This window comes from Pholis gunnellus, assembly GCF_910591455.1.
Source record: "Pholis gunnellus genome assembly, chromosome: 3".
Taxonomy (NCBI): Eukaryota; Metazoa; Chordata; class Actinopteri; order Perciformes; family Pholidae; genus Pholis; species Pholis gunnellus.
The window spans coordinates 18594253-18621196 of record NC_136529.1 but is presented as its reverse complement, the minus strand read 5'-3'; the positions used below and the strand labels follow the sequence as shown (position 1 = coordinate 18621196).

General features: G+C 44.3%; 1 protein-coding gene across 1 annotated transcript in view; it reads left to right on the top strand.

Moving 5' to 3' along the window:
* Positions 1-26480, top strand: part of LOC306694196 (calmodulin-binding transcription activator 1-like) — a gene marked incomplete at both ends in the record, with an annotated part of 47827 nt that extends 21347 nt beyond the window's left edge. Inside the window, 19 exons of the mRNA XM_079156935.1 lie at positions 3473-3540; positions 6224-6359; positions 8708-8779; positions 10630-10783; positions 12175-14051; positions 15116-15242; positions 15744-15878; positions 19780-19931; positions 20853-21037; positions 21119-21197; positions 21295-21562; positions 22258-22790; positions 23851-23999; positions 24097-24340; positions 24562-24630; positions 25185-25330; positions 25411-25482; positions 26215-26286; positions 26450-26480. Of these exons, the coding sequence (XP_079013061.1) occupies positions 3473-3540; positions 6224-6359; positions 8708-8779; positions 10630-10783; positions 12175-14051; positions 15116-15242; positions 15744-15878; positions 19780-19931; positions 20853-21037; positions 21119-21197; positions 21295-21562; positions 22258-22790; positions 23851-23999; positions 24097-24340; positions 24562-24630; positions 25185-25330; positions 25411-25482; positions 26215-26286; positions 26450-26480 (4569 nt within the window). The remainder of the gene's footprint in view (positions 1-3472; positions 3541-6223; positions 6360-8707; positions 8780-10629; positions 10784-12174; positions 14052-15115; positions 15243-15743; positions 15879-19779; positions 19932-20852; positions 21038-21118; positions 21198-21294; positions 21563-22257; positions 22791-23850; positions 24000-24096; positions 24341-24561; positions 24631-25184; positions 25331-25410; positions 25483-26214; positions 26287-26449) is intronic.
* Between the last annotated feature and the right edge of the window lie 464 nt (positions 26481-26944).

Below are 26944 nucleotides of genomic sequence, written 5' to 3'. Positions count from 1 at the left end.
CTCAGGATCAAAATAACAACCACGGAGAAGCCTGTAGTCTGCAAAAAAAAAAAGAAAGATAAAAAACGGGAGGCAATTTTAGATAGAGTGTCTATCAACGTCAGACACTGACAGGGTTGTTCTGGGAAGTAGAGAGCCGGCGGAGGTGCTCAGGAACAAATTACAGCATCAGCAGACCTCCCCTGGTAATGCTAATGCAGATATTTCCCTCATATATGCATACAAGACTTACCATGCGCAAGGAGAAAGGCAGGAAAAGGATTCTGTAGTTGAAAAGGGGCACTTCAGTTTGCAACCTCCCCGTGCCGCCAAAAATAAACCGTTCAATGCCAAATTATTTCTGTGGTGAGAACCAGCGACAGCCTTCATTTGAGGCACTTCGAATGGATGTGACAGTTCCAGTTTACAGACAACTCTGTTTTCCCCAGATCTCTGTCAGGGTGATGCTCATCATTAGACTTCAAAACGTGCACGCACACACACACAAACACACACACACACACGTGTACATACACACACGCTAGCCTGTGGCTAAACCCTATAACGGAATCTCCCTGGGGAAAGCTCCTGGGTAAGTCTGTTGCAGTGTAGGAGACCCCCCACCCCCCTCCCCTCGCTCCTCTGGAAATCTCCCTGAGGCCTGTGTGAGTGAATGTGTGTGTGTGTGTGTGTGTGTGTCTGCTTTTCTGTACATGCCACCAGTTTCTTGGAGGGAGATGGTCTCAGTGATGCGTGAGTGGGAGGCTGATTTCCCCAACTGCATCGCTCGCTCCAATCTAACTTCCCACTCATGCTCTCTGCTTTGTTAGATATTTCTTAAGTAACTCTCTCTCTTTCTCACTTTCTCTCACACACAGACAGACAGGCATAGGTGTGTGTTGGGAGAAGTATGTGTGTGAGTGTGTGTCTGTGCTTTCAGCTGGGCCTGTCGTAATGTATTATTACATAGACTCACACAGACATGCAGAACGTCTGGGTTTCTAGAGTAGATCCCTGGAGAAGGATACTTTTCTCTGTCCCTGTGTCTGGCACGGCTAACACACACACACACACACACACACACACTCACAGTATTCCTAAAGGGTCAGTGTGTCGCAAGGCATGCTCAAAGCGCTCTATCACTGGTTTCCATCGGGACAAAAACTGTGACTTCCTGAGGATCGACCTTCACCATCTCATTTCTGTCACTCTTCACATGGGCGTGTGTGTGTGTGTGATGCGAGGGAGGGAGCAGCAGTGTGTGTCTGCAGTGAGAGTGTGTTTATATGTGTGTGTGTGTGTGTGTGTGGGTGTGTTGTAGAGTGTGTGTCAGGCTGCCATTTCAGCTGACTCTTCTGTTTCTGGCTTTTTAATGGCTCTTATGGGGCAGGCCTTTAATTGCAAGTCTCTCTCCCTCCTTCTTAATCCTCCCATCCTTCTGTCTCTCCCAGCCCCTTGTCTCCTCTCTTCTTCTCCTCTCTTCTCCCGCTTCCCACTGGCTGGCAGTCACTAGGGGAGCCCGAGTGCCTGGCCGGGGCTGTGGAGGCCGTATAGGATATTGACTTGCTGCGGAGTGGTTTGGGAGGAGGAGAGGTGGCTGCCTGTCACAGCTAATGAATAGATGCATAAATGAATGAGGCACTCCTGTGTGTGTGTGTGTGTGTGTGTGTGTGTGTGTGTGTGTGTGTGTGTGTGTGTGTGTGTGTGTGTGTGTTTGTGTGTGTGTGTGCGCCTAGCTAAAAAGTTTTATGTGCCTCAGACAGACAGACATTAACAGTGGCCAGCTTGATAGTTATAATTATTAAGGGCGTGATGACAGTTCATCCCACACGCACACAAACACACACATATACACGTATGTGTATAAACACAAATATAAATTAGGGATGGGTAATGAGTTTTGAAGTTTCAAACATTACATTATACAACTGAATCTAATAGTTCACACTACTATCTTTAAAAATATATTTTACCATCGTAGGCGTCGCCACAGTGTACGTGTGTGAATGTGTGTGTGTGTGTGTGTGTGTGTGTGTGTGTGTGTGTGTGTGTGTGTGTGTGTGTGTGTGTGTGTGTGTGTGTGTGTGTGTGTGTGTGTGTGTGTGTGTGTGTGCGGCGTGGCGCACCCCTAGTCACCGCTGAGAGATGTGTTTTAAGCGGCAAAGCATTGTAAAACACTCTTCATTGAAACACAACAGAAACAAAATAAAATCCTCCAAACCGTGTTGGTTTGGGGCGGTAGTCTTTGAATAACGATCGAATAGTTCCCAGTGATTATTGAATAGCATTTTTGCTTGAGATGCCCATCCCTGACATAAATGCAGGATCAGGCAGTGGGGGGGGTTGGGACGTGAGGATCGAATGTCGGATACTTAAAAAAAACAATCCGGTTAAGTGCCAGCACCCTCCAGCTGCTCTCTCTTTTCGTCTCTCCCTGCCTGCCTTCCCCTCTCCCTTTGTCCCTCCATCTCGTCTGATCGGTGTGGAGCTTGAGTGCTCTCATGCCAAACTGGGACAAATACCTAAAAACACACACAGACACACACATAAATAGGAAGAGAGGGAGAGGAGGTCTGGAGAGTTGATCTGAGAGGGCAGATGAAGGAGTGCTTGGAGTGTTGATGTCTTCTTCGCTATTGCTTTGTGCCACATTTCAAACACTGATTGCCTTAAGAGGACAATTTACATTTCATAGACTTTCACAACAAGTGGGTGAGATGGGAGTCAGAGACAGGGAGAGAGAGAATGATATTTCAAGGAGGAAGCCAGGGGTGCAAGAGTTCACCTAGCAAAGGGAAAAGGCGCCGTTAAAAAAAAAAAGCAGGAGATACAAACAATAATTTATTTTGGCTTTGTGTCTCTGTCTGTGTGTAAGGACGTTTTGTTTTGCTTCACTGTCGGTAGAATGCACCTGTATGATTTGAACTTTATTTTCTTCCTTATTGGATTCATGTGAGTGTGGAAGAGGAATATAAATAGTGTGGAGAGGAGAGGAGAGCTGATGGGATGAAAAGAGAGCCGGAGGAATTAAGAATCAAGTTAGGAGCAGGCTTTATCTGACAGCAAACTGTGAAACGGCAAAGTACAAGAAAACTTTTCCTATCAGCGCACTAGTGTATGGATGCACCCCCAGTGTGTGTGTGTGTGTTTGTGTGTAGGTGTGTGTTTATGTGGCATGTGCGTGTGTATTTAGGAGATAGCTTTTCCTCCCCGGTGGAGGGAGACGTCGGTGTGTCGGTGAGCGTGATTGGTTGTTGGCCCTGAGGGTCTGTCCTCTATATCTGTCTCCTGACTGGCTGCTCTGTGACCAATCAGAGGCCCAGACCTCACTGTGGCAATCAGATAGTGACACACTCTCTGTGGGCATCAGCAGGTCATCTGGAAATACCTGTTATGTTTTATCTCCCCGTGACACACGCACACACACACACACACACACACTCACTCATGCACACACCAATATAACCTTTCTGTCTTCTCTTTGCCTCTCTAGGAGATTGCTGCATATCTCATCACTTTTGAGAAACATGATGAGTGGCTGACGACATCGCCAAAAACCAGGTGAGGAGAGCGTAGACAGTGGTTTCCACAAACAAGCACACACACACACCACACACACACACACACACTTGTACAAACACAGTATCGCTTAATCAGCCGGTGACTCACGTTGGTTTAATCTCAATGACTGTGTGCCTATGTTTGGTTAAAAGATTAGTGATGTACGTCGACTGTCTCCAAAGGGTCCTGCTGACGGCCTACTCTACATGTAGAGAAACGCTCTCGAACATGGCTGGACTGTAAAGCACATAGTCAGCTGGAAATGGAGTATTAATGAATGTAAATGTATTAGGATAAGTGATGTATAATTCAGACATATGAGGGTGACGAGGGGTTTAAAGGGAGGGGGAGTAAATTTATATAAAACGTGGTGTGAACAGGGATGAATATTCATCAATCCAAATGAACCATAGGTAGCTCTTTTCCTAGAGTTAGGAGAGGTTATGTTCAGGAAGGACTGTAAAAAGGAGGTAAAGAAATAAAGAAAAAGGGCAATTTGAATTATTAGTAAATCGTTTACTCCTATTATTGACATTTACTTTAGTTAAAAAGTGAAAGAAAAGAAATAAAAACATAAAAGAACAGAGAAAGAAAAAGTAAAGTAAGTGAAGAGGTCCCCTCATGGCCCCATTTCTGATTACTGACACTGCTGAGAGCCCGGGGTGATGCCTCTGCGCTCCCATTGTGCGAGCTGAAGGACTCTTCTCAGGAGCAGCCTGAGGCCAGCACCACAGTTTATGTTGTGGATGGATTTCTCATTGATTGGTTGTGCTGCCGTATAGCCTCAGCCTCCCAGCAGCAACAGCAGCAGCAGTCATATTGGTGTTATTGAGCAGCAGTTAGATATAATCCCATTTACACATGACACGAGGCACGATTAGGACAGATTACACCTAATCCCATCAGATGGAAAAGGAGCTCAGCAAATGGAGCTAGTGACATTTTACGTGTGCGCTTGGATGTGCGCTCATGTGTGTGTGTTTTTATGCCAATGTGCGCATGCGTTTGCACACTTGTGGGGGGGGGCAATATTAAGATAACAATCTATGACCTTCATTTCTCCCTTCACTGAAATACCTCATCAGTCCAAAGTAATGACTGTTACCTCCTCTCTCTCACTTTGCTCATCTACTCCTCCTTCTCTCCTCCCTTTACCGGACTCACTCACTCGCCCACTCCGTCTCTTTATCTTGCCGTCTTTTTTTTCCCCCCACTCTCCTCCCCTTGCCTTCTCTGTTTTCGCTCTGCTACACTGTGGAACAGTGGAAAAGCTTTTTATATCCCACACATCACAGCCCAGTTACAATCAATAGCATTTATGTCTGCTTGAATCGGAGAGTTTGCAAGGAACATGGGCACCGTCCATGTGCGCATGCCTCTACGCACACACACAAGACACGTGCACGCATTTCTCACACACACAACCACACGCACGTGCACACATCTGATCTCATCCATCTTCTCCATAACATAATTAGAATCAGCAGCTCTGAGATGACTCACACTGCTTGAGACGGAGACTAAACTCGGCTTTGATCAGAGGGTGGGGGTCTCCACTCGGCTAAGAAACTGGCAGGCTCACCCCAAAACAGAACAGATTTAAGGTGTCAAAGAAAATCAGCTCAAAGTAAATTCAATTTCACTACACACAGTGTTCAGAGTAAATTGCAATCATCTCAGTCCATATAGATGTGTCTACATCATATTCTAGGAGAGGAGAGGAGAGGAGAGGAGAGGAGAGGAGAGACAACAAAAGAAACAGAGGTTAGGAGGATAATAGAAGGAGTAGACAAGATGAAATGTGAATAAGTGAAAAGGAGTGGAAAATGGAGGGACTGAAAAAGCAGTAGAGAGAAAATGAAGAGATACTATAATACAAGGGATAAAATCTGGAGGTTGATGGAGAAGAGGGGGTGTGTTTCTGTGTGTGTGTGTGTGTGTGTGTGTGTGTGTGTGTGTGTGTGTGTGTGTGTGTGTGTGTGTGTGTGTGTGTGTGTGTGGTGGTGGTGTGCATGCATGCTCATGACTGTGCGTGAGAGAGGGAGCACTTGTGAGTATGTGTTAGTTTATTGATTAACGTGCCTGTTCTCTTTCTGTTGTCATGAGATAAGGCAGAGGAGCATTTTTCCTCCACCGACACACACAGAAACACGCACACGTAGCTGTCCTTAACGTTTTAGAAGTGTAATGATTGATTGCTGAGCCGCAGGTTTGACATTGAGCTCAAAGAACGCACGGCAGTGGGTCCTGCCATCTCTGACATCACTATAGCATCTCTGTCTCTCTACATGCATGGCTCCTGGTGTGTGTCTGTGTGTGTTTGTTTGTGTGCACACGCATGTTCATCCTACCAAGTGTATATGAAATGTGAGTCTATAGAGGCCGATGTTCCTGCTGTGCTGATAAATCACCCTACTAAAATATTAACACGGAGGCGTGTCTACGTATAAGAGGGGAGGGGCAGCACGAGACCAGTTAACTCGACTGTGGGACATTGATTCACATTGTCTGTATTTGTTAATATTTGATAAATGACAGCATGAAAATCATTTTCGGTCAGTTTCCATGGAGTTGAACGGTTGTCAGTCAGAAGTCTCCGCTGTACTTACTCTGTACAATTAGCATGAGTCAACACCATGTGTGTCTTTCTGTCTGGCTAACTCTTCCTCCTGTCCTCCATCAGGCCTCAAAATGGCTCTATGATCCTCTACAATCGTAAGAAGGTGAAGTACAGGAAGGATGGCTACTGCTGGAAGAAAAGGAAAGACGGGAAGACCACCAGAGAGGATCACATGAAACTCAAAGTCCAGGGAGTAGAGGTGAGAAGTTGTAATATAAAAACAAGTCGATGATCTTGTTTGGTTTCACTGCCAATCTTACGTACTAACTTACTCTACTTCACTCGGAGGAGACACATACGTGTAACACAAACGTACACACAAACACACATGCTGAGGCAGCAGGCCAACGTGTTACCTGAGAGCAAGCGGTGCCCCTCTTTATTTAGCTCCCCCCCTGCTCGTGCCCCTGTCTCCCTTCCCCTCTCTCTCTCTCTCTCTCTCTCTCTCTCTCTCTCTCTCTCTCTCTCTCTCTCTCTCTCTCTCTTTCTGAAGGATAAGAGTGTGTTTGGCCTGAGGCCAGGAATGATGTCAATGCCTCCTTCAGCAGAACAGAGAGGGGTATCGATCCAGTCTCAAGGCAGCGTCTCTGCGTGAGCGAGAGTGTGTGTGTGTGTGTGTGTGTGTGTGTGTGTGTGTGTGTGTGTGTGTGTGTGTGTGTGTGTGTGTGTGTGTGTGTGTGTGTGTGTGTGTTTGTGTGTGTGTGTTCGAGTCACATCAGCCAGCTAAAAAATTGATTATTCAGCAGGAATATACCAAGAGGTGAGAGGAGTGAGCATGCATGTGTCAGAAACAGAACAAAATTAGGAAGACTGGAGAGCGAAGGGGAGACAGCGATGGGGCACATGGATGTTTGCAGAGGGCTCAATAGTTTTGCATTAAGGGTGAGCAGGAGACAGGTGAAAGAGACACAGAGGTAAAGGGAATAATTGAGATCAAGTATTCCCATCTGCACCTCTATTATTCACAGCCCCACACTCACATTGACATTCATCCCACATGCAATTTTCTGCAACCGTGCATGGGTACACGTACTCACACACATATACAAAGTGTTTCTTTCCCTGGTAGTTGCTCAGTAATTGTTTGTGTCACGTCTTCCCAGGACCCCCCAAAGCAAGCAGTGTTTAGAGCAAGGGACGGGAATGAGCAGAGCGGCGAGATGAGCAGAGGGGGTGAAGGAGGATGGGGAGAGGCAGGAAGCTGGAGAGAAAAACATAACCCTGGATGTAGAGCCTCCTCATATCGAATGGAAATATATGGAAATGCACTCTGCCTTTGGCAAAACACACTTTAGATAGAGGGCGGGCTACTTCTGAGGAGAGGCAAAATGGCAAGAAAATATAAGTGTGCGCGAGTGTTCATGAGACAGAAAACAGGACAAGTTGTAAGTGTTCATTATATGCAGCCTTAATGGTGAGCATGTGTGTTTGTGTGTGCAATTTTGTCTTCAAACACAACCAATTTATTTGTGTGTGTGTGTGTGTGTGTGTGTGTGTGCGTGTGTGTTTGATCCTTGATTTTAAAGCATTTGAAAAAGTGGCAGTGATGATTCTGATAGAAGGCTTTCCTGTCATTATTGCAACCCTACTTTGTCAAACACCACAAATCGGCCTCCATTAGAACCGAGTATCGAACCGTAATATTATTTGAACATTGTCTGAAATGTTTCCATAGCGCATAACATCAAAAACTGTCAAAGTGGAACCTGTTTTAAATGCTTCATCAGACTCTTTGTCTTTTCTTTTAGTGTCTTTTTATGTTTTTAATTTGAATTTTTTGTGCACTTGCCTTGCATTACACCCTGATGCGTTTAAGAAATTCAGCTTACTTTGATAAATGAAAAACATTTTTGAACTCAGGGTGTCAAAAACAGTATAGTTTTGGTATTGGTTCAAAAAAATCAGGCACTTTATTGACAGTGGTATCGAAAAACATTTCATATTGCACCTAACAAACATTATAAACACTCTGAAGTTGTTGAAATCAACCTCAGCAACACACATATGGTTTATTTTCACACACACATATACACACACTATTTAGTATGTATGTAAGCATCCTCTACTGGATGGAGTCCGTACTGAACTTCCTCTTCATCTCGTCCACCTTGACACTCTGTACTTTCCTCGCTTTCTCCTCCTCTTCTTTGTCCCCTTCACTGCTACTGATCTCTCTTGCAGTGTCTGTGAGCTGACGACAATCTGACTTTTTGTGAATTCCAAGTGGGTTATGTCTTGTCTTGCTGAGGCAGTAAATTTCACAATCTCTTGTGCTGTAATTGTCAACATCAGATTTATAGCATTTTAGAAAATACATTAGGAAACAATGCATACAGCATGTTTGCAATTTAGTTTTAGCACCGCAATCAATACAGCCTAAGTGGGTATAACCTAAGTTCTCCTCTCCTGTTCTCTCATTTACTCTCCTCTCCTCCTCTCCTCCTTTTTCACTTTTTGTCTCGCTTCCTCCATTTTTCTTTTCTCGTCAACCCCTGCAATCTCCTCTCCTCTCCTTTCCTCTCCTCTCCTCTCCTCTCCTCTCTCTAGTGTCTGTATGGCTGCTACGTCCACTCCTCCATCATCCCCACCTTCCATCGTAGATGCTATTGGCTGCTGCAGGTAAGCCCACCCCCCTTTCCCACCTTGCCTTTTGTCACACATGTATACACATGCAAAACAAGACTTGGACAGCATTCATAGTCTGGTGATAATTTATCATATATGGCAGCATATCTTTGTAATTTCAGGTCTTTCGCCCCACACTATGACCATCTTGTAACATGTATTCCAGCTATGTGAAGGCATTATTCCTTATTTTTCACAAAACTGGGCAGTCAGAATATATATTATCGGTTTTACACAAAGTTTTGTCTGTTAAACCGTCCATTTCCAAAACAAAACACTAAGCTAAACCATTAACCAGCAATAAACATCACCCTCCTCTAAATTAATGAGGCAGACATAGTGAAATTACTATCACAAAGCTGGGGTCATAATAAAATTGAATGTTTTTTGGCTGAGTGGACACACACACACACACACAGTTAGACCACTAGAATATACCTCGAATATGCCAGGTCTATACAGCTTGTATAATGTTAACATACAGTGTAGAAAAATAAAAAGAATATTCCTTTGCAAGTTGACTGCAACTTCCAGAGCACAGTGAGTTATCGAGACCCTGACTCCCGATACTTATAGCTAGCATCAAGGACTCAGGCGATACTCTCCATGTGGTCCTGTCTAAGAAAACACCCTGGAGCTACAAACAACACGCTCAACATGCGCACACCAACACACACATGCACAGGTGTCCCATGTGTATAAAAGCATGTTGTTTTTCATAGAGATGTTGGACTCACTCTACTGCTCATGTGAAAGACAACAGAGAGCAGGATTTACACACACACACACACACACACACACACACATGTCTCTTTCTCTATTGGCCATGCAAGACGTGGTCACCAGGACCTCATCATCTTCAAATGACAAGTTACATGATGAATCTTAAAAAAAAGCATTTACATTTACACTGCCTCTCTCTTCGTCCCTCTCTCTTCATTTCAAAGAAAATATTGGCTAACCAGCGTTGTTCATTTAAAATATGGAAATGCATACATATTTATGTATTCTTCGGCGGAATGTCCTGCATAATTTGTCACATGAAATTTACAAGGACATTCCAGCCATCGGCTGTAAATTGAATATGCCCTCACCCAATATATTTTCTTTTGCAGCATGCCCAGCTAGTTTGATTCCTGCAGTCTGAAATTATGAAGGGAAATTCTACTTGCTTTATCTGTAAAGTGCCATCTTCTGCTCTTTGCGCCGGTATCGAGACACATCAGTGAATATGATCATAAATCAGTGTGTGAGTGCTGTTGCATGGCACAGTGTGGTGCTGTAGCAGCACACTGTGCCATCCCCTTTTGGAGAGAAAAGTGTTCCAACTCAGCAGGTCCTCCCCCTCACCTGAGTCTGTCTACTGAATCTTTCATCAAGAGGAGCTTCTCTCCTTCTCACTCTCCTCTCAAACACACACACACACACACACACACACACAGAAGCACATGAATGCACCTGTTGAATCATTCATGGCTTGGAAATTCCATAGGTCTGCTGGTGGCCTACAGTATAGTGAGAACTACTGCACGCACATACACACATATGGACACTTCCACAGCCTCTGCAGGGTGAGAGAGAGAGCGATGAGGGGGCTTGAGCTGTTAAATCTTTTATGGGCAGGTGAGAGAATCTTATCTGACACGCAATGCCCAATCTCCTCCCTGACCTCCACGTTCTCTCCCGCTTCCCTTCTCTATTTCCTCTCCCTCTTTAAATAGACTTCATCATTTTATTCTCTCCCTCTCATGTTGGTAAGAACATTACAATGAATAAAAGGATAGGAAGGCCATGTTAAACTAACACAATGTGCGTGTATCTGTGTGTGTGTCCCTGTGCTGTAGAATCCAGACATTGTGCTGGTGCACTACCTGAATGTACCGGCAGTGGACGATAGCGGGAAGCCATGTGGTCCTGTCCTCTGCTCCATCAACACAGACAGGAAGGAGTGGGCCAAGTGGAGCAAGGAGGAGCTCATTGGACAACTCAAACCCATGTGTGAGTTAGCGTTACGGTCATTTCAGTATCTCCTACTCTCAGGTTTCAGCCCTCGTATTTTTCCTAAACCTGGGGATATGAGTCACCTTGGGTCAAAACAACAACACCTGTCACGGTGCAGTAATTCTTCAAATTAATCTGTAGCAAACCTCTAAAACACAGGGTATTTGGTTCAGTGGCTTGCTTTTAGGCTTTGTAAACAACTTGGCAGCAGATGGGGCATGGTCTGGAGCTGTGCCATTTCTTATCAGAACAGACAACAGGTGATTTCAGCAGTTCAGGGGAGAAGAGATGAAAATGTCTCTCTTGCATCAATGAACTATATTGAATCTTGGCAGTGCTGATTTAGCACAAACATCTTATTAAGATATTAGAGTAGGTTAAGATAACTCAGTAAGCCAAAATGCAACACCAGGTATGTTCACGTGTAAACAGTGGCTTTATTTACAAAGTAGTGATGTATTAAACGATAATATTCTGCGTTAAAAAGCCACCGTATGAAGATAAATTCATACCATTCATCCAGGCTTTATACCGATTTAGATTTGTTGTTTTTGATGGCTCCATCAGTCAGCGCCATGCTGCCACCTAGAGGCAGATACACAATTTACCCACGAAAGGGAGGGATAGGATAGAGGGAAAGAAGACAGAGGTGCTAGAAATATCCAACATGTATTATTCATAAATGTGCATCAGGGAGTAGATAACTCCAATACACACACCAACACACATACACACACACACTTACCTAATCTCCCCCCTCTTTTTATCTGATTTGGAAGGGCAAATCAGGACAGCTGCCCAAAACTAAGTGGCTTGTTGACTTAAGTAGCACCTCAATTCTCACTCTCCCCACTGAATCATATTCCCTCTCGCTCTTCTACCTGCCCTAATTTGCTCACACAAAACAGCTCTCTGCTTTTTTTCCCCTTTTCTAGCACTATCTAGATCACTTCCTTGAGCCATCTGTGCTCAAAAGCTTTTTCATGGGCATTAGGTCTCTGACACTTGAAGTGTTTGGTATTTGTTACTTCACTCTGAAAATGCTTCAGCTAAATCCCCGAAATGTAAATGAAGACATCGAATTTAGAAACTGGAAATACCCTCAGGTGTTAGAATTGACATGTCTTTCAATATATGCATATTGCACATTTTGCATTTATGTATTGAAAGTTTTGAACACTCAAGAGTCTGAACCAGTGTTATCAGAGTATTCATGAGCTCAGTTATCAGTGTACATTCTGAACACTGGAGGGCGCCCTTACACACTGTCAAATGTGTGTGCGGTAATGCCACACTACTGTAAAGATTGACCTGAGCAAATGAAAGGACATTAAATCAAGATGCATCTTAAATGCTGTTTCCTTTTGTTTGAATGTCTCTTCTGACAGGTGCTGGAAGCAGCTTGCATCAGAAATGTTCCAGTGTCAAGCAGCGCATCATCTCATCCAAGCAGGAGTCAGGGGCAGCAGCGGGAGGTGGAGCTGCAGCAGGTATAGGTGTAGCGGCAGGCCAGAGAGCTGAGGAAGCAGATGGCACAGAGGTCCAGAACAGCGATGTGTCAGAAGGCCAGACTGAGCCCAGTCCTGGAGGGGGCAGGAGTAGAGCGGGTGGAGGAGAGAGAAGGAATGGCAGGATAAACAACAAACCCTCCTTGCTCCCACAGAGCAGCATGGAAGTGTCGTCATCTACCTCCACCAACCAGGTGGAGGTCCCTGACACCACCCAGAGCTCCCCATTGTCAATCACCAGCGACATGGCTGATAGTCCCGCTCTGGCCATTGGGGCTGGCTTGACACAGAGCACAGCTGTGTTCATGTCTGAGGTCACCACGCTGACTGGGGATTCGGTTTACTCGGCAGGCCACACCCACCTACTGGCATCCACCCATGAGAGCACCACCGCTGGAATCCTGTTGGCTGTTGCCCCTGAAAACCAGAGGTTTGCGTCGTTTCCTGGTGGTGTGGGCTTAGGGGAGGGAGGAGAGTTGTTGCTGTCTAGCTCTTTAGACTCTGGTGGAGGAGTCAGCCTTCCTGAGACCACCATGACGTTTGACCCTGATTGCTTCCTCAACAATCCCAAGCAGGGCCAAACGTATGGAGGAGGTGGAGGGAAGGCCGAGGGATGTAACGGTGATGATGGAGGACTCCACTGCTCCTCCAACAGCTTCCTCTACAACCCAGCACTTGTCATCAACATCAAGACGGAACCCGCACCCCTGGAGCCGCCGCTGGCCCCTCAGAGCAGCTATGTAGGGGAAGGGACAGGCCTCAGTCCCAGCACCACCCTGGAGCAGATGGACTTCAGTGCTGTGATGTCATCAGCCTGTGTCCCGAGTCTGACCCAGCCTGTACACCACCCCTCCCCCAGCCTCTTCCTCCAGGCCTCCCCCCAGACAAGCCAGCCCTCCCAGCTGCACTCCAATGGCACTGAGGCAACACAGGAATCAGGCGAGGCCCAGGTTTATATAGGCCTGCCCGCGGTGCCAACAGACACACCAGTCACCAATGGAGACCCGCATACACACCTCCGCCAAGCCAGCCCAGACCAGCAGGGCCTATGTGGAAGGAATGGACAAGGATCGGCTATGGGCTCTTTTCCTCTAACACCACAGGATACCACCGTCGAACAGTCAGGCAGCAGGGGACATCGAGAGGTCTTAGATAAGACTTCTGAGAATGGAGGGGAGTTGCTTCTCAAGCCTGGGGATCCTCACGTGGCCTACACAAGTGTTGACACTGAACACTACCTGCAACCCACCGATGACAATGGAGGAGGAGAGGAGTGCGGAGGTGGAGGAGGAGGAGGAGGAGGAGGAGGAGGACGGGGAAATGAGATTCTCTGTAATGGTGTTAGCTTGTCAGGGGGCAATAGTTCAGTGGTGGCCAGTCCTCAGTCAATAGTTGCTGGTACAAGCATTGAGGGGGCACTCTACAGCTCTGCTCTTCCTCAGCAAGGTCGGGGGGTGTCAGCTACAACAACAGGGGCAGGAGCGGCCATTAGTCTGGAAGGCTTTGAGGCTTCCTTCGGAAGCCAGTTCTCTGATCTCATCAATGATTTCATCTCAGTTGAGGGGTCTGGGGGTGGGGTGGGCGCAGCTGTGACTGGGGTTCTAATGCCTCAGGAGGGGGCAGCAGGAGAGGAGCAGGGCACAGGAGCAGGCCACCTGCAGGGCTCGGAGGTGGAGCAGGGAGCTCTGGGACTGCTCCAGGAGACTGGGAGGCTGTTTGGTGTGACAGACTACTCCCCAGAGTGGTCTTATCCAGAAGTTAGTAAACCCTACATGATTATCATTCATTATTTATTCATCATTGTTCCCTACAGGAAAATCCGTCCCCCCCACCACATGATTGACTTACTGATGTTAAATGCTGAAATCACGCTCGGCACAATGTACTTGTACTAAGACCGCCAGCCTGGCTGTGTGGTCATTAAGGAGTCAGAATATCTCAGACTCAGCTGATTGGATTTTGATGGAATTTCAATATTACACTGATTACGCTGGGTGGCTTCATTAATTTACCCATGTACCACTTATAACATCTCAGACACCAGTTATGTCACTGAATCATGATGAAACTTGTGGAAACAGAATTTTTTTGAAGAAAATAACTTTTTTAACTAACTGTATCTCATGTCTCATGAGCTCTCATGTGCACATATTCAGCTAATATTTTTCTGCCACTTTCTTCCAGGAACATCAGTGTTACATCATACTGGTTATTCCACGGTTTCGAGTATCTTAAGAAGCAGCAATGTTTCACCCCAAAGGGTGATGGTAGAATTTTTAGAATTAATTGAAAAAGTGCACTGCAAATGCCAAATAAAAACTACCAAATGCTAGTAAATAGTTTTAAAATCGAAAATGGTTTGTTGATCTATATTTACTTCATGACTTAACATTTTTGGGGGACCATATGTTGTTTACGTTTTATTTTTAGCTACACTAGAGAAAACACATGGCAGTGTTGTTCAGATGGTTCTAACAACTTGGATGTAAGGAGCAAACCACCCTCTAGAGGATGCTACCAGGCTTGTTAGACTCGTAGATTTGTGACTAACAAAATGATAACCACTTCAGTATATGGAGCAATTACTTATATTTATCAGTTTAGATTCACATAATAGAAAACAAAAAAAGTAGGCCACTATGTCTCTGAGGTTTGTTTTTGCCACAGATGGAATCACGATGTTTGATAGAAACGTGGTACACAATGCTTAAGTGTGTAGTGAGTGTGTGTGTGTGTGTGTGTGTGTGTGTGTGTGTGTGTGTGTGTGTGTGTGTGTGTGTGTGTGTGGTGTTAGACTGAGTCCTCTGTTTGTGTGCTACAGGGTGGAGTGAAGGTGCTTATCACAGGTCCGTGGTTGGAGTCGAGCAGTGAGTACAGCTGTCTCTTTGACCACATCAGTGTCCCTGCTGCTCTCATCCAGCCCGGGGTGCTGCGCTGCTACTGCCCAGGTAACACACGTGTGTATGCATGCACTATCACAACGCACACTCCTTTTACAAAGAAAAAGCCATTACTTTTACAAAATATATCAACCTAACCCCAACCGTCACTGCACTAACCCCAATTTTGAGCAATTTATTTTTCTTCAGTATGCAAAGAAAGAGTCTTACTATGTCGGCTGCACACCCTTTTGGGAGAGTCCCACAAAACAATTAGGACAATACAAAAAAAGAACATTGTGAGGAGGGATACTATAAACACAGCTTTGCTTGGAATTTGTTTTTTTGGGATGGTATAGTAAATGATAGATGAGTCACATCCTGCTACATTAGGTGTGATCAGGGGATAACTGCAAGACAAAGTCTTTTTCAGGCACACGTGGGCAAAAGCAATATTCAACATTCACAGTGTCTAAAGGATTACAGACTGTCCTGAAATTATTCTTTGACAAGAGATCAGTCTCAGCACACAGACAATATACTAATTCCTTATCTGATGTCTGTTTCCAGCACATGACACAGGACTGGTGATGCTGCAGGTAGCTATGGGTGGTGAGGTCATCTCTTCCTCTGTGGTGTTTGAATACAAAGCGCGTGACCTTCCTGCCCTGCCATCTTCTCAGCATGACTGGCTGTCCCTCGATGGTGAGAGCAATTCTTCTTTTCTTTTTGACCACACAGGGATGCACAGTTACACTCTTATTGTCTTATTATTTACTCAGTAAAGAGCATAAACCATAAACATGTAACTGCTTCATTGTGCGCCTGGAGTGTTGCGTGTGTGCGATTTATTTTGTATTTTTAGACATACTGTATGTTTAAAGTCATGCACTTGACTGATTTTAACCCAGAAAAGTTAAACCAACCCCCCTCTGTTTTCTTAGATGCATCCCTTGTTGTCATGCTGCCACAGATGTATGGTATCGTGGCTGTGTGTTATTTGGCTGAATTGTCTTCTGTGCTGGGGATGCAGCTGTTTTTTTTCTATTGTCGCTCTCAGCTTGCATGCAGATAAATAAAGAAGGGATCTAAGCTCCCACACTGTTTGACAACTGCACAGTGAAATGTGTACTGTGTACTGCTCCTTTCATTTTTAACAGTCCCTCATTTATAAAGGCTTTAGACTTTGTCTTGTTGAAATTGTTTCGGTCAGAATCATTTTGTATGGAGTCCATTCAGCATGTTTGCATGTTGAAGACAAATCTGAATTATTTTGCTAGAGCTTTAGATGTTGTTTTAGTGAGGTTTCAATTAATCAAATTAAAACGTAAGATGGATGTTAGAGGGAAATGTTGGAGTCAGCTCTGGGGGAGGAGTTGCATATAGACTTTGTGCACAGCACGGTATGTGTGTGTGTGTGTGTGTGTGTTGGGGGGGGGGGGGGGGGGGTCTTCTGTGTGCAAATATATCTCCTGATGCAATTGCGGCTTGGAAACACACGGGTCTCCTCTGCGAGGCATGTCCTGGGTTACTCTGTGTTCGCCCCCGTCTCTGCGTTGCGCAATGCGGCAATGCGGCTCTACAGTCACAGCAGGCTGGCTGTTTGCTGGAGTGAAGGGCAAAGGCATCATGGCACAATCGCGGTCCACTTGACAGTCAAAATGTTTGGCACCACCGGCAACGTGCTGTGCAGCCTCATACACGCTATATATAGGCTCTGCCTTTGACTTTCAATGGGGATGCCGAGCACCCCGAACGTGCGCTCTGGTGTTCAAGTCCTTTGTTTGGCCTCAAATGTTCATCAAAGGCGCATCGCCTGGAGAGAAACAATAGACAGATTAGTCGTTTTAATCACATTTGCGTCATCACACGACTTTGTCACATGTCATTGCTCCAATTTAGTTTGTGTGCAGTTTATTGTTGAACTGATGACGACCGAGCCTCCTGCAGCTCAGAGTCTGGCGGGCGGATTTGAAGCGTGTCTGCTCTGCTCTCATAGAAACAACTCTCTCTCTTTCTCTCTCTCTCTCTCTCTCGCTCTCTCTCTCTCGCTCTCTCTCTTGCTCTGCACTTACAGTAGTTGTGTTTGCTCGATCGGAGTAGCAATGTGTGAGTCGCACGCTTCAAACTAACGGGGTTGAGCAGAAGCGGGAACAAAGAGAGCAGCAGATAGAGAGACTCGCTGTTTGGGTTCGTAGCTTATTTGATTTTAAACTGATGTTAACTTCAAAACGCGCCCTTTTATCGGCTTCTAGGTCTGTGTTATTTGTAGCCGAGTTAAGTTGTTTTCTTTTTAATCACGCTGCTGTAGATTGCTGATTTTTTTTTATTTCGACTTCATAGCTGTAAAGCCTTAAACTGCTTTTGCATTTCATGTATCAGTCCAAATCTTTGCACTATATGTCGATTTGAGATAATGGGACGGAAGAAATGCCACAAGTCCTCACGTTGTTTGCTCGCTGTTTGAACCAAAAGGCACGGGACTGGCTGCTTGTTTTATGTCGCAGGCCTGATGATTAGAAGCTTGTTTATTAACTGTTAACTTTCAGCACCACCCGGAGTGGACAGCTCCACTGAACAGGACCACAACAAATGACGGAGGGCTAATGTGGCTCCTGTTGAGGCCCAGATAATAACAAGCCTATAGGCACAGACATGTGGGCATGTTGTTGATCACCCAAAGCTTAAATACATAACATACTCTGTGTTGTGGATGTTCATGTTTATTACTGAACAATTATCTGTGGACCCATATGCCAAAAGTGTGTTTGTCTGATGAGTTTTTCTCCAATTAACTTCAACTAAACAATGCAGTCTGTTTGAGTCCTACGACTTTCACATCGATTAAATATTTGGATTCAACAAAAAATGACTTGAAATTGTATGCGATCCCACTTGGATTTAGTAATAAAGCCACTAGTTGTAGGTGTGCCAACTGTAAACTGATTTTAACATATTCTAAACCTTCATCATAGTTTTGGTAGAATATTTAATATTAATAATTTAATAGAATATGAATGGTAAAATAGATACACTACATATTCTTACTGTTAAAAACACAAATTTGTCTCAATGGTCTGCTTTTTTTTGGTTTTAATTGGTTTGCAATGCAGTCATCTGTTATCAGAGTTTCTTGATGTCACTTCGAACTGTGTTGTGGTTAGCCAGTGGTGAAAGTTTGTGCAGAACTTCATTTCTTCGGATAAGAATCCATAAAAAAAAGCATGTTGGGGGATAGAACCTTTAAACAGACCAGAAAAGCTGGTCAGTAAATCCACAGGTACCCAGAACAACTACAAGTATTACATTGTATTCAAGAGCAGGAATATAGAAGCTGGAGTGTATCACTAGAATATTTATGACGGGTTTTTTTTACTGGTCAATTGTAATCCATTTACTTAATTAATTAATACACTCAACTTAATGATATAATGAATTACATTTGCATTTCAACAATGTGGTTAAAAAAGCTATTAGTTAGGATATAATTGCATGCAACTGACATGATAAAAACATTTTTTATTAAATTCTTAGTTTACTTTTAAAGGAGTTCCCAGTATTCCAGTGGCCTTTCTTGTCTTCCTCTGTATCCTTCATAACATAAGCCCTGCAGCATTTAGACTTAGTAGCATGATTTACAGGTAGATACGTGAATTGTAAAATGTGAAATGACATGAAGGCGCAGTAAATAAATAAAAAAATTGAAAGCCTGTGTGAAAGACATTTTACAAACATATTTAAAATGTTAAAAATCCAGATGTCAATATAGGAGGTTAATCAAATTACTATTTCTCAGCTTTCTAATTATATTTGAATGTATTTGTTGATTAAGTTATTATAATTAACCACAAAGAAGTCCTCCTAGCAGATGTCAACTTCTGTAGTCTTCTCAATCATTCCTTTCTGTTTTAAAATCAGCAAGCACAACATGCTTTATATGTAACCAGAAATTCCTTTTTGTGGATGTACTTGTATGTGTTTGTTTGAGTTTGCAGATGGGGGGAGACTGCTGCTTCTTATGTGTTAAAATAGTGGAGTGTTTTGATTTGTGTTTGAAAAAGCTGTGTTTCCAGAAAACTCTCCTGCTTTTCTGATTGGCAGAGTGGAAAGGGAGGAGCCTCAGCCTCCGTTCACACTCATGGCTCCACCCTTTCAGCTCAGTTTGTGTGCCGCAGATAGAAAGAAAGAAAAATGGGAGTGAAATGAGAGGAGAGAAAAATAGAGAGACTGAGTGAGAGAGCAGCAGGTGGGATGACATAATGGGCACTGCAGCAGGACTGCAGCAGCACTGACTGAAACAAAGGGTCACACATACAAACAGCCATAAAAGAATGACATTTGTTCTCTGATCTAAGATCTATAACATTTCACTCACACATACACACACATACACATAGTTTTCTTGGTTCCCACGTTCCCATTGTTGGTCAGGGGTTTTATTGATTGCAGTACTGATTGAATCTGCAGTATGCACCCCTCAAAGAAGAGCTTCTCTCCCTGAGCCTCTCAAAGTAGGATTTACTAAAACATGATATTGATTTGCTGAAATGCAACAAACAAGTAGCCATTGTTTACATCTCTACATGTCCCACCTTCATTCCTGTAGATACCCAGTTCAGGATGTCCATCCTGGAACGTCTGGAGCAGATGGAACAGAGGATGGCTGAGATATCCAATCAGAACCCCAGCTCAGAAACCATGGCAACCAAGGGTGGAGGATTGGAGGGAGGAGGAGGAGCTAGTGATCAGCAGTCTCCAGTAAGGCAGAAAAGGAGTGATTTAGCTCCTTCTCACCGATAGAATCTCATACAGTATTACGAGAGCAGTACAGGTGAACAACGTTAGACAAAACAGAACTTGTTTTAGTCTTAGATGTTTAATTAAAGCAAGTCTTGAAAACCTTAACTCACTCGGATTAAATTTGAAGATTGCGTGATGATGATCTAATGGTGTAAACCCCTACAGTATATTGTAGGCTGTTCTAAAATAAGTACTTAAGAATTTGACACCAGTTTATTAAATAATAACAAAGCCTGTACAACATGATGCAATCAAGTATAAAAGCCCCACCAACTTCAGATTCAGAGGTGTTGAATCCACTCTGTGGTATTTTATATAAATATAAGTCATTTTATTATATTGCAAAGGTGTTGCTTTTATTAGGACGCCCCCCCTAAAAGTGTTATTCATGCCTCCATAACAGCCTAAGCATGGTACAGTTTTTACAGTCAGAGGCTCTTCAATTTGTTTAACACAAGACTCTGACTGTGTCTGAAATACTTCACTCATTCACTATTCCCTCACTATCTAGGGAGTTCTATGTATAGGACAATATAGAGGACTATAGAGTGAGCTCATTGGCAAAATAAAAAAATACCTTCGGACACCACTCAGGCAATTAAAACGTACCAGATCGTATATATAGTGTCTGGTTATTGACCATCAATGTCCACTATTTTTCATGATGCATGGTGGTATACTGTACATTGAGTCCACTAGGGTTGAATAATTCTCACCCACTATATTGTCCACTATATAGTGAGTCGTGAGGGATTTTGGACACAGCCTCTTTCTTGGTAAAACTGACCTTTGTAAAAAGGTTGAAAAACATTTTTAAAAAATCTGCAAAAATGTTCATGATAAAAGTCCTGGAAACCCTTTTTGTCTCTGATCCTCCAGATTTCTACCGATCAAGGTTCGTTCGAGGGTCGTGTTGTGGTGGTGTGTGAGAAGATGATGTCTCAGCCTTGCTGGGCTTCATCTAATCAGCTCGTCCACAGTAAGAACTCCAGAGGAATGACCTTACTGCATCTGGCTGCAGCTCAGGGCTACGCAGGGCTCATTCAGACACTCATTCGCTGGCGGTGAGTAACACACAGTCATGACACACCATTGTGAACGCACAGACAGTCAGTTAATTTCACTTGTGTTGGCTTGCTCTGCAGCACAAAGCATGCCGACAGTATTGACCTCGAGCTAGAGGTGGATCCTCTCAACGTAGACCACTTCTCCTGTACTCCATTGGTGAGTAATCAATATCAATATTTCTGAATGGCGTTTTGAGTGTGTCTTTCTTTCCGTGCCTGTGTGTGATCTTTTTTTTTTTTTTGGGCCTCCACAGATGTGGGCATGTGCTCTGGGCCACACTGAGGCAGCATTGGTGCTTTATCAGTGGGACCCAAGAGCTTTGTCTATTCCTGATTCGCTGGGACGCTTGCCGCTCAACATTGCTCGATCCCGGGGTCACACTAGATTAGCTGAGCTCTTAGAGCAGCTGCAACAGACTCCTCAAGCTCAGGGCCCACCTGCTGACACTTGGATGGACAGGTGGAGAGGAGAGTCACAGACCAGCGGAATAAGCAACAGCCCTACGCCAAACCCTAACTCAGGTGGGAAAGCCTGCTGTTTTGTGGTTTGTCACCACCAGGAAATCATTTGTCTCTTTTAAAGGGTCAGGTTTCAGTTTTATTTGCGGATGTTTTGAAATATCTGTCAGTGAGACTTGCAGGTTAGGTTAGCTTAGCACAAGGCTGGAAACAGCTAGCCTGACTCTGTCCAATGGTAACAATCTCTAAACCTCTAAAGCTCACTAATTAATACATTATAAGTGTAAAAACAACAATTCAATATTTTACGAGGGTTATGTGCTGTATGATTTCTTGGCTCGAAGCAGTAACTTCCTCAGAGTCTCAGCTGGTTTCCTCTTTCTGATCTTTGTGCTGAGTTAAGCTAACCGGCGGCTGGTTTTAGCTACAAATGAACCGGACAGACGTGAGAGTGACTTCAGTCTTCCCATTTAACTCTGGGCAAGAAGACAGACAATAAGTTTATTTCCCAAAATGTTAACCTATTCCTTTGAAATTAACATTTGAAAAACTTAACAGCAATGTGTCTGTCCGGTAACTCGGGATATTCTACACACCTCTTATGGTACAAATTATTGCAAGCTATTTCTACGTCTAAGTGGGTAACATATCATTTTATTTGTTTGGGATGAACAGGCGTTTTAATAAGTTAGAAACCCACTGAGGTAGGAATCTATGTTGCCACTTGCTCTTATTTTCCAGCATCTTTGTTTCCCCAGAGCTGAGGAGAGCCAGGACGGAGAGCCAGCCGGACAACCAGAACCCGAGCTGGAGCCAAACAGGACACAGAGCCCAACAGGGAACCCAGGGAGAACAGGGAGGCCCACCCCCAGCCAAGAGACTCAAACCCAGCCCCGACACCCAGCAACAGCTAGCTAACTCAACCCCTAGCACCAACACCCTCTCCACCCTCCTCAACTCGTCCCCTAGTCCTAACCCTCAATGCTCTCTCCTCCCCAACACCCTACAAACTCAACCCTCCAACCTCAGCTGTCAGAACGCACCTCCTGCCAGCTCCAGCCCTAATCGGCCTCAGCTCCCCAGCGCTCCATTCTCCCACCTGCAGGCCAGGATAGGGGGGTCTGGAGGGGGCACCAGGTGGAGTCTGAGACAGACTCTGGGACAGCGTAGCCTAGCCAGGAGGATTCTAGGAAAAGAACGACTGGCCATTCACCTGCGCCAAAGGGTGCTGTCTGACAGGGGAGAGGAGACAGAGCTGCTGACCTATCAGGATAACACAGAGGACCTGCAGGTAGGGGGAGCAGTTTGTGAGGGGCAGTTTTGATCTTGGTCCTTAACCAAAACTGAACTTTTTGTACTGTATATAATGGACAATGTATACAGCTTGCTTGCATGTGTGCCATGTTTGTGATAACATACATGAATACATTAAAAAATCTATGAAAACAACACTTTGACCTTCAGTGTGAATAAGGGGAAACTCCCATGATACCTCATTGGGTTGAATATAAACAGATAATGATATCTATTGTACTCAAACTTTGTCGACATTGAATTTGTCATCATAAGAAGGGAAACCTGGTGCAAGGGCAGCGGTGCTATCTTCACCACTCAGTTACTTCCACACAAGCAGACACACACTAATACAAAACGTCAAGTGCACTTACAAAAAGGGAAAACAGGGCACACATACTAGATGCTCACTGGCAAGAACTTAGTTTGTATACACCACTGACTTTGGCCAAACACTGATAAAGGCTAAAATAGTTTTAGTTTGGATTTAGCCATTTGTATTGATCTAATCACTTTTTGACTGGAAAAAAAAGAAGCTCTGATTTTTTTAGATAATTAGCCAGTGGAAGACATGTGGCTATATATTATATTATATAGTTAAATCAGTGCAGGCCCATTTAACTGTTAGAGGTACCCTGGTGTCACATCTAGCATGACATGGGGGGTCATGAATAGAGGATAGAAGATGTATTACATTATTAAACCTTTTTGGTTTGTTCAAGAAGCAGTCATATGTTTTGTATGAGCTAAACACATTTGATGTATACAGCATATGCATACATGCACTGCCTGCAGATTAACTTTAACAGAAAGTTTAGAAGTGATGATGATAATGCACAGACTTTGGGTCTGTGCAGGGAATTAAGAGAACCATTCATTTTTCACTTGCCCACCTAAAAGTATAAAAAGCTGTCGTTGCCTTAAACCATTAAGTACAGAGAGTTGAGTGTCATTAGTATAGGCATTAAAATAAATGCCAAAAGTAAAGATAATCTTTTACTTAAAGGGCAGCAGGTGTTAGAAATATGTGAGTAACGTCTGCTCTGCCTGTCTTGCAGATGGACATTACGATGCTAGCAGATCACATCATGGAGGCTTCAACTTGTCGGCTTAAGCAGGAGGATATGGAGACTGAAACAGACTCCAGCAAGGTGGGGATCAGCAGCAATGTCAAGTTACTGTCTGGTTACCTCGGGGAGGTGGAGAGGTGAGTCAATGAATTCCTGATTCCTTTACCTAACTTATCAAATAGCGTAAGTCTTTTTTAGTATTCAACTTTTGCTTTCCTCCCTGCTTTTCTCCAGGTTTCTATACTCAAAGTCCAAGACTCCTAGCCCCAAACCAAACCCCCTCTCGGGGCCTGAGGATCAGCAAAGTCCACAGGCTAGAGACGCCCTATCATCCTCCTCTGACTGGACCTCCTTCCTCTGTGCAGCTATGAAAGAAGAGAGGTTGAAAACTGACTCCTGTCTAGCTATGACTGAGGAAGAGCATAGGGAGCTGTATGAGACCATCAGGCATGCTCTGCACTCCCTCAGAAAACACAAGGTACACCTGGTTTCCGCTTCTTTAGAGAAATACAAAAGTTTGCAGAAGAGATTGTAAAATAATCTGATGCATTTTGTCACCATGTTGTTTATAAATCCTGGTTCTGACATTTGTTCAAATTATCCTCCAACCCATTTCTATCTCTCATGAATCACAATCTTAATCTTAAAAAGTCAATGAACCATTTAACATGTACAAACTCTTAATCCCTCTCCCACCAGGGTCCCATTCAGGAACAACGTAAAGAGATTGCAGCAGTGATTCAGCGCTGCTATAAGAGATACAAACAGGTAAGCGTTAACAGCACACAGCTAGCATCAACCCTCTACTTGCTTTTACGTCAAGCTGACCTACAGTTAGGTACTGAATTAGATATCCAAAAAATGTCATCAAGAATTTAAAATCTATTTTGTGCATTGGACATTGATTTTTAATGAACTGAAAATATGAATGTGGCTTGTGCACATCCTGTGCTACAATATTTTTCTTTTAATGGTGCTAACTTTTTAATTTCTTTTCTACGATTACTTTCTATTAGCGCCAATGTACTAATGTACTAATGTATAATGAAGCCATACAGCTTAGTTATGTCATTTACTATGTGTCTCCATATCGAAGTTTAAAGCATTAAAGTTGTTCACATCATGAATTATGTTTATTGTAGAAGCTTTTATTCACACTCAAGTCAGTTTATCACACATTTTAGTTGCTTCAGACAGCCTGACATAACAAAAATGAAGAAATAAAAAATGATGATACATGTGCACTCAGGATTAAACACAACAACGGTACACATATTTTGATGAAATGGTTTACAACACGCTGCTTACGTCTTCTCTCTCAGTATGCACTTTATAAGAGGATGACCCTGGCAGCCATCCTGATCCAGAGTCGTTTCCGGAGTTTCCATGAGCAGAGGAAGTTCCAACAGAGTCGAAGAGCAGCGGTCCTCATCCAGCAATACTACCGCTCCTATAGACACTCCCTCGGGTACTTCACTCTCTCTCACACACAGACAGGGGCATAAATATGCAAAAGATTTCTTCTTACTCCTGTGTCTTACCCTACAGCAGCCTCCTGACGAAAAAACAGAACCAGGCTGCTCGCAAGATCCTGAGATTCCTGCTCCGATGCCGCCACAGGTGAGGCATAAATCTCCTGGCACCCTCTTCAAGACCTCTGCACAGTGCACACACATCCAAACCCGCACACACTTACAGCGCACTGCCGTTCATGCGCTCTCTACGTTGGTGCTAATAGTTGGTGTTGTTTTACTGTTCCTGTGAAGCCCCTTGATGGACCATAGGCCTCTGAAACGGGTGAGTTTTCTCTCTTTCTTCTGTCTTTCCCTCTCTCCTGGTGGCTGATGCCTGTTTGCATGTCAGCGGAGGGAGGTGGAGAGGAGATCCTGGATTATCATCCTTCCCTTTCGCTCTCTCTCTCTCTCTTCTTCCCTCCCTATCTCCCAGTCTCTCTCTCTCTCTGTCTCTCTCCGAGGACTGCTGAATGATGTCGATACGTCTGCATGATTGAATGATAGATAGATAATAGAGGAGCGATTCTTGCACATGGTGTTCATGGGAGCATGTTCTGACTGACATCACTAGGGGACTTTAAATGTCTTGCTTGGCCTGCCAGCCTCTTTCTTTGTGCTTTGGGCGGGGGGGGGGATTACAGGATGTGTGTGTCTGTGTGTGTGTGTGTGTGTGCGCGCCGAGCAGAATTGCAGGGGGTTTGCTGAATAACTTTTGTTGTTGCTCCGGGTATGGCCTTTAGATATAAGAATGTAGAGAAAAACACATGCACAAATACACACATTCACACACACCAATTTCTCTGAGCATGTCTCCAACGTGTGTTTGTTTTTTCCCCAGGGCCAGAGAGCAGAGAAAGGTCAAGGGTCCTGAGAGCCCACCACCAGGCCCCACGCAAAGCCCCCTCAGCCTGTGAGCAATCTATAAACCCTCCCCGCCCTCCATCTTCTCCTTTTTCCTTTCTTCCATCCTCCCAAAAACTCTTTCCATTTTCCATTCCCCAACCCCTTCTCCTGCCCTTTCCATTCCTCTCCCCCATCCTTCTTTCTCACCCTATCTCCCTTCTTCTCTCAAGAGGGAAAAAAAACTCTTCCCAGACAGACTGAGGACAGGATAGGTGTCCATCATGGCAGCTCAGACAGACAGACTGCTGGGTAGAGCCACGGGACCTGGCTCTACCCACAGCACTGATCCTCCTCCACAGTTTCACTGGGAGGCCATCACATTAACCTCATGGCATTCTTTGCACTCCTCATGGGTATGTTTCTTTGCAAGAGCAAGTCGACGAGTCAGACGAGAGAGCACGAGGAAGCGCCTGGCGACGACATCCTGACTTTTAAGGCAGCATCTGGACGTGCTGGCTCAAGATAAAAGCTACTGCGACATGCAGAAAATATACAAACCCTGTTGCGTTTTGTATCCAAACAGTAATCCATGAAAGAATAAGAAAACATAAACCAAAAAACTCACTTCTGTGTTGCATTTGCATGCAAGGTTTTTTCGCTTATTCCTCCTCTCCATCATCCTGAAAAGCTATAGTGGCAAATCATTCTGCTGATTCAGTATATCA